Raw genomic sequence first — 8,227 nt, 5'->3', positions numbered from 1 at the left:
TTTACTGCAGCCGGAGACGTTACGTTACATCCGAAGTGTTGAGTGTCAGTAGCTGAATGAAACTTAAAGATTAGATATCACAGTAAAGATCAAAACCATTTTATTTAAATATTGGACGTTTTAAACATTGAATTATAAATATTGCTAGCTAAACGAAAGTTAAGTTTTTTCCGAGAAATTCTTGCATCTTTCACATCTGTCCAAGAGTTTGCCCTTTCGGTAGGAACGGGGTTTTCGCGTCAATGACAGGTTCCCACACCGCGTCACTCGTCCACTCAGCGCTCAGCATGATGGCAAAGGCATCAAGGTGCATTCTGCTACTTTGAAGACGCAACCGACTGGAATAATCTCATTGACTTGTTGACATTTCCACTGTACTCATTGCTCATTGTGTATCATTTTGAATTGTAAATGTAAAGCCTTTTGGCAACACTTAACAATGCACAAACTCAAAGAAAATAATTCTACTTGTGTCCGATGAGAACGTACCATTTTAATCAAGAGAGTCATTTAGTTACTCAACTTGAATACTTTACAAATATCGTATTACCTAATTGTGTATAGCTTTTGCGCGCGAAACCGTCCGCGTGCAGTTTTAAAAAAACTAAGTAGCCTGTGTGTTCATCCGATCTATGTATCTATGCCAAATTTAATCAGGATCCGTTGAGCCGCTTCTTTTCTACCAAACACCTAAACGGGATAAATATCCATCTAATCTATAAAGCGTATCTGTAATGAATGTCTTAGATTTTTTTTTTGTTATAAAATCTGTATTTTGGGAGCAGCATTATTTTTAATCCCATAATATTAAAGAATTACAAAAAAAAATTTACATAATGTACTCGTATTCAATAAGCTATTTTTTCCAATTCTACTTGTGGGATAGACTGACATCTATTGTCAAAAAGTAGCTACATATAACTTCATATAGAAATTTTCTTCAGCGCCATCTTTTGCTGAGTAGCAAAACGCATCAAAAGTAGAGACATCTATTAAAGAGTTTGGGTAACGAAACTCAAACGTGTCGATTTTAATGTGAAATTATTTTGAATTTTGTAAGATAGATGTCTCTTATAAAAAGTATTGATCTTTATTTCGAAACCTTTTTTAGTTTTTACCCTTTTCGCTCTTTTCACTTGTAGTATTAGAATTCTCGAAGAATCGAAGAATTCTCTGTAGTAATAGAATTCTCATTAGGTTCTATAGTGAACACAAAATAATGATTAGCTCAGTAATACAGCAAGTTAATTATAATATGCCTACATAAACCGCTGGCGTTTGGTCAACTAAATAAAATCACATTTTAAAAAGATAACATTACCTTTACTATGAAATTTTATAAGCAATATTATACATTACAATTTAATACAAAAAACCGTAAGATATACAGTTATAGAATCCAATAAATACATTGAACTCACAACTGAGACAACTTCGTATTTAGTCACAAAATACATACGCTGGTTACATTTGTATACTTACAATGGCACTTTATAATACAATTTAGATCACAAATCTCATTTGTGTGACAAGCAGACTACCCTAGTTGCTGCAGACATCCATCGCTCTGCAAATAAATACAAAATCCTACGTAAACATCCCGAGTGATGTCATAGTCAAAATTTTACACCACTGGCATTTACATAGCAAACATTCAAATCTTACCATTTTATATATTAACTTTATGAATACGTTTTATATAGTTGTATTGTATCAATATTATACAAACATTTCTAATTTTGTGTTTACACTAAAGCAAGAAACATCAAAATCTTATTCAAGCAAACATCTCACAGCAATATTTTAAAAAAGAATATTAAACAAAAATGTCCTCTCACTTTACAAAAACTATGCATGCATGCAAGCATGCTATGCGCAGAAACAAAGTCCCCGTGTCAGTACATGAACCAGCATTTTGTTGGCCACACATTAATCGCTAAAGCATTGCAGAACGCCCAACCATATAAATATACAATAACCTGGCAAGTATCATTGAACTAGCTTCTACGCAACATTTTATATTGACAGGAAAACAGTCAAATAGCGCGACCTACACCCTAACAGAAAAACTTCCTCTGCTTCGATTCAAAGTCATCATCACTGTCGGAGAAGCACGCTGTAAACCCACTCTTATCCCGAGAGTCCCGTTTCAATAACTGTCTATCACCTGCAGACTTTTTTAACTGAGTACACCTGACACTTTGACGCTTCTTCTTTCCAGAATTTTCCAATAAGTTAGTCTCCGTGGGGCCCGCCACGTTCACCGCAGCCATTGAACTCAATTGTTCCGTGGAGTTGCTAAGAACCAGAACAGAGTTGTCCATTTGTCCCGCTCTCTGGTTTATCTTACGTCCGCTTCTCGTTCGGGAAACAATCTCTTCTTCGGAGTTTTCTTTGCGGTCAGAGCTGGTCAATTCACTCGACTTTTTACAGATTCGTTTACGTCTATCTGTAGCACTTCTGGTATTATTAACTTTAGTAGGAGTGCTTTCGGTGTTACAATTCCGTTGTCTTTTAGGATACCTGGACGTGCCATTTGATTGTGCGGTTTCATCAACATTGCTGACCTCGTTGTCATTATTACATTCTTTATTATCAGATTGCTTTGGATTCATAAATTTCAATAAGGAAGTTGAGCGACTAACTCTTGTGACTTTAGAATTCTGCTTCGAAGTGACCAAGTTGATGACATTCTGAGATGAGTCCGTACTGTAATTCAGAATAGTTGAATCCTGTGGCCCCGTGTTCATAGACTTATTAACACATACAATTGTCTTGCTCTCCTGTTTCTGTGGGCTTTCTTGTGATTCCTTGATAAAAGTCCTGTTAATCTTATTTCTCATATTCCTTGGAGTCTTTGTTAAATGAGTTTTAGTAGAACGTATATAATTAGCAGTGAAACCAGATACATCACTGTCATCTTCTAATTTTCCGTTAACTACCCCAGGCTTTGACTTGTCATTAACATTGCTGCAGGGTGGCTCTTCCATTTCCACATCTGGTGCAATAGTTTTCGTCTCATCATTTGGAAGTTTAGGGCTCTGATTTTCTGGTGAATTTTGTGAAGCCGGCGGAGGCTCTAGAGGCAATGTTTTATTTATTACTTTAATGGTACTATCCAATTGGTTGTCATTTAAAGATTTCTGTAGCTTCCTAAGACTGCGTCTTAAAGCTGTTACTTTAGGAGTTGATGTCACCATTTTATTCTTTTTTTCAAAATCCATTTTGCTCTTTTTCTGTAGTCGCATCCTTTTTGGTTTAACCACTGTTGAGGATTTTTTAATGATGAAGTCGTCATCAGACCCATTAGAGCTAGCTTTGACATTGTTTTTGGAGACTTGGGGCTGAGTATCCGATGTGAAATAAAATGCGCTTTGATCTTTCTCAGTTGAGACAGAGTCTTGATCAATCAGCACCAGTTTTCGCTTATTTTTTTTCCTAGGAGAAGGCACTTCTTTAACTGCTTTACTTTTAGAGTTATACTTTGAGCAATGGGCTTGTTCTTTAGGCTTGTTATTGGTTTTGTCATATGTGTAGAGGCATGGCGCACGTTTAGTGTGCACCCAGTAGGAGATCTCCTCCATGTTGTTCATAAAGGGAGTGTCAGGGGGCTTAACTTTCCAGTAGAAGTTTTCATGAGCTGGGTCCATGCTGAGGAGCACTGGCTCCGGATCAGGTGCAACAGGCACTGCAGCGGCGACATCCAGTTGCAGCTCGCGCGCACCACCATGTCGCTCCCGCTCGACGACACCCCCATTGCCCGCTGCCTCGAAATCACCAAATCCATCGTTTTCACATTCCATACACCTGTAATTTTACAATCGAACTTTAACACATTTACATATTTCAATAAGTTTCCAACAGTAAAATTAGTATTGATTAGAAATATCAAACGTAGTCTTCGAAAAAAATTGCAATTCTTAGAAGTTTGACAACTCAAACCACGGCAGTTATATGCAAACGTTTTGATGGTTGTTACGTTTTGTACACATATAAACATTAAAAAGTTCAAAATACATTGAACTTAACGATATTTGCAGGTTTACATTGCATCGCACTACACAGCATCGCTTAAATTACGTATAAATCCACGCCGAACCGTTCAACACAGCTTTGCTTCTAATGACGAAACAATGCCTTGTTATTACCTTAATACAAATACAGGTATCGAAAATGCAATTTGCACTTGACAAACTTATCCATTTAAGTAAATTAACAAATACTTTTCATGAAGTTTAAGCTATAGGTGAATACAATACAAAATCAAAATGAGTAGTAAACTCGCCGCAGAGGAAAACTAGGCAGTAATGTTGCCATGGTTGTTCAATAAAATGTACCAATATGTATACTTCGCTTCTTTGTATCGAATTCCTATGAATAAAACGGTTATTACTGTACTATGGTATATTAAATAATGAAACAAGCTAGCTTGCATTTTAATTAAACTTAAACAACTAAATAACTTATAACACCTTTATTTAACACAATAAATTTAACAACACAACTAAATCAAAGATTTTTACACTTAGACAATAGCGCTCGAAAATGTTATTCAACTGGCATAATATGTGCACTAACTGTCGCCAGTGAATCTATACAATCCGTTCCTGTCGAACTGCATTGGCCAACAAGGAACAATCATGCCCAGTACACACTAGGCCAGTACAGTTGGTCTTGTTGCTAATAGTAAAACACAATTTTGTTGTGACTTAATCAAATTCCCAGGGACCTGGACCAAAAGGAGCGCCCAAGTTCTGCGAAATACATTCTCTCACATAACCGTTTAAGGGAAAAGTAAAGGCCGGAAAAAAAATTGGCTTAGGGCGCTGGTATTGCTAAAAACGACACTGTCTTCTCTACTGCAACAACAACCGTAAATGTTCCGCCAAAATCGCGAAAATCAAGTATGCTTTATATAATGTCAATGGTGCATCATATTTTATATGCTGTTAATTTTACGATACCTATGTGTATTTGCTCTTTGGCGTTAATTGTCAATGTCATGTCCAATTTTTGCGGGTAAAATTGGCTTTTTATGTTTCTTAAATAACAATAACGTGCATTAACTGAAAACTAATTTTTACGTTAAATGCAATGTGTTTCTAAGAAAAAGCCAGTATGAACGACGTGCAGAATATCATAGATCGTCAGTTGGGCATATGTAAGTGGTTACATTTAGGACTGAAGCATATTTTTGTCGATCGTTGTAGAAGGATAGTTTGTTTTTTGTTATAGTTTGCCGTTTTAACTACGATAATATTCTGAAGCGCCTGGTTGTGAGTGACGAGGAGTCATTTTACGGAGCATTGAGCTCAGAGCAGGACCCGCCTATCTTCGCATGCCGATTCGCAGAAGCCGCCGGTTACGAACACATTCTTGCTCTTGCCAATGAAGATGGGAGGGTTGTTATTCAGGTATTTTATAATGTAAATGTTTATTAACGCTATAACATAGTTCAAAGTAACATAACATCTGTACTGCACTACACACGCAATAATTATGCCTAAATACAATAGAATAATAATAAATGAAGAGCTATGTTTAAGTTTTTATATCAGTTTTGGATTTATTCACAAAGTATGGAATAAGTTTCCTTTATAACAGTAATATATTCAATTGTAATCATTTGTTATCCTCTAGATACAATCAAAACATGACATTGATGTCTTTGACATAATATCCTCATTAAGATTGAGAAATAAAAACAATAACTTTACATACATACACTTCTTTATCTAATTTTAGTACAGTTTCTTGTACAAGCTATGGTGTAGCATGGTTGAGTAAATATGTTATGAAGAAAATCTGAATAGATTATAATCAACAAAACGGTAGGAAATTTGTAATTGAATATAAGTTGTTGATTAAAAGATAAATGATCAGGTATAAACCAGATTATTTTGCTTAAACATTAATTAGATTTAGCAGTATTTGGAACATTGATAGCATTGTTTTCAACCTAAATCTTTGCCACTTAGCGGCTCCTATCATTGATTGATTAAGGCATATATTGAACAAAGCTTTTTTTTTTATTTTTAACTTTTTATCTTGAATGATATGATATCTTTTATATATGTATTTGTTGTGAAAAAAATAATCGAACACACACACAGACATATACAGATAAGGTTGTGTGTCAAGTAGACTCCCCACTGAATTTCTCGAGCGCTGTGGCTGTGTGCAACAAGCATATAAATAGGGTGGTGTATGCCTCTTGTTCATTCAGTCACTGGTTACACCTCGGGGAGTACACTTGTGTGTACGCGATGTTCTTAACCGCTCTCCTCTTGATGTATTCAGTTCCTTAAGAAAGAGCCTTATGAAGTTCCATTTAATATACCCCTATCGATATTCTTATCGATACATTCGTGTGTCGTAGTTATGTGATCTGTGTGACAACGCGATCATAATAGTCTACTTTATCGCACACAATTTGATAACTTATATATTATCTGAAAGAGTATACAAATAACAAGAGTCGGGAGTACCTACTCAAGAATAGCATCTACCAAAGGAGCCAAGCAGGGAAGCTCAAATCAAGTTCACTTTCCGGAAATGGGCATCTTTTGCGAAATAAACTTGCATAAATCAAATGACGGAGTCTTCGTAGCCGGAAGTAAAGTGCAAGGAGTTATAAGATATGCAGTCGATGTAGAAACAACTTTCTCTCAAATTTCTGTATCTCTCAAAGGCAAAGGAGTTTTGAGTATAAAGAGGAAACACAATGATAAGAGCAAAGAGGTCACGCACTGCAGCAGCGAGGATTACTTGGACCTTCAAGACGTAGTCACGGAATCTGACACTAATGTCATTCCTGTGGGCTCGTATGAAATTCCTTTCACCTTCGAATTGCCTGATAACATACCGCCGTCGTTCCGACACACGAGCAGTAACATGCAGTACGCCGTTAGTTGCAACATCCGATATCATGTACGCATCAAGTTCAAAAGACCGGGCTTTTGGAAGTTCGCTAAGACGTACAAGAAAGAGATCGAAGTCGAGTCCGGCATCGTTCCGAGGCTCCCTTTGGATCCCATCATCTACGGGAAGCAGAAAAAGCTATCTCAACTATTCAGTCGCAAGAGTAGTACGATCACCATCAAAGCCGGTGTGGCCAAGTCCGTCCTTGGTCCCGGGGACGCGGTGGAACTCGAATATGACGTTAGAAACGACTCCAATGTGACGGTGAGGGCCGTCGAGACCAAAATCGTGGAAGTTTTTAAATTCACGACGAAATCGAAAACTGTGGAGAGGTCTTTGGACGTGTCGCACGCGGAATGCAAGACGGGCTCGGTGAAGGGCGGCGAGAGTCAGGCCATGAGACTGGCCCTAGATGTGCCACCGGACACCAGGTCCCTAGACTTCTCCGGCCTCGTGTCCAGGGACTATTTCGTGCAGATGACGGTGGAGTTGCCCTTCCCGCACTTCAACTGCGTGCTCCTGATGCCGCTGCAGTTCGGGCAGGAGGGCCGCGCGCGCGCCGCCTCCCCGCCGCCCGCCTACTGGGAGGTCATGCCCGACGACGACAAGGATCACAAAGAATAGCCGATTTACTACACCTTATGAAGATGAAAAACATATTTATTACATCAATTTAAATACTGTGCGAATAAATTATTAAACCTAACGATTGTGTATTTTCTTGTACCATAAGCAATATTGTACCTTTCATTTTCATAACGAAACATGCTGTGGTATGGCGGCTGTAGGCGGTAACGTCGGATTTGATAAAATGTAATTAGTAATCTGATAACATTTTCCAGCACTGAAATTTTCAGAAATCTTAGAAATTCAATTAACGTGATATCGAAGTTGATATAGCGATGACTTTGGCGATATTTTTATCGACATAAACCTCTTGAATTTAAGATACCGTAGTGTATATGTATGTAGAGTATCTTAGATATTGTTTAAATTATCATGTATATGTGGTTCTTTCCGTTCCATTCTCTATATATGTAAGAGAAATAATAGTTTACTATCTGTTTATAACCCAATTGATTTAAATTTAACATGAATCAAAATCAAATTAAAGCTAATATGTTGGACGAACCATTTTGTATCACTCACGTGAAATAATTCAATAATCGCATTTTGAAATACAAAACTACTTGATTTAGGACATGTATTTCCGTATAATTCCTGTTGTGTCAATGCGATATGCGATGTGCGATGTGTGAGCGTGTGACTTGTGGCCAGGACACGTCGAGCCGGCGCGCCGCGAGCT

General features: G+C 37.5%; 3 protein-coding genes across 3 annotated transcripts in view; 2 read left to right on the top strand and 1 right to left on the bottom strand.

Moving 5' to 3' along the window:
• Positions 1–1,301: 1,301 nt before the first annotated feature.
• Positions 1,302–4,310, bottom strand: LOC106111534. The gene is made up of 2 exons (XM_013293653.1): positions 4,149–4,310; positions 1,302–3,807 (listed from the first exon to the last, which is right to left on the bottom strand). The coding sequence occupies exon 2, from the start codon at positions 3,801–3,803 to the stop codon at positions 2,058–2,060; it is 1,746 nt and encodes a 581-aa protein (XP_013149107.1). The 5' UTR covers positions 3,804–3,807; positions 4,149–4,310; the 3' UTR covers positions 1,302–2,057.
• A 675-nt stretch (positions 4,311–4,985) lies between these two features.
• The window catches only part of LOC106111472 (protein lethal(2)denticleless-like), a 5,582-nt gene continuing 2,340 nt past the window's right edge, over positions 4,986–8,227 (top strand). Inside the window, exons 1-3 of the mRNA XM_013293591.1 lie at positions 4,986–5,161; positions 5,236–5,414; positions 8,200–8,224. Coding sequence (XP_013149045.1) covers positions 5,119–5,161; positions 5,236–5,414; positions 8,200–8,224 — 247 coding nt within the window. The 5' untranslated portion in view covers positions 4,986–5,118. The remainder of the gene's footprint in view (positions 5,162–5,235; positions 5,415–8,199; positions 8,225–8,227) is intronic.
• Positions 6,059–7,627, top strand: LOC106111538. The gene has a single exon (XM_013293659.1). It carries the CDS (start codon positions 6,556–6,558, stop codon positions 7,543–7,545), a length of 990 nt encoding a protein of 329 aa, XP_013149113.1. The 5' UTR covers positions 6,059–6,555; the 3' UTR covers positions 7,546–7,627.

This window comes from Papilio polytes, unplaced genomic scaffold (genome assembly GCF_000836215.1).
Source record: "Papilio polytes unplaced genomic scaffold, Ppol_1.0 DF824158.1, whole genome shotgun sequence".
Taxonomy (NCBI): Eukaryota; Metazoa; Arthropoda; class Insecta; order Lepidoptera; family Papilionidae; genus Papilio; species Papilio polytes.
The sequence above is the reverse complement of the archived record's forward strand: the minus strand, read 5'-3'. Positions and strand labels throughout refer to the sequence as shown.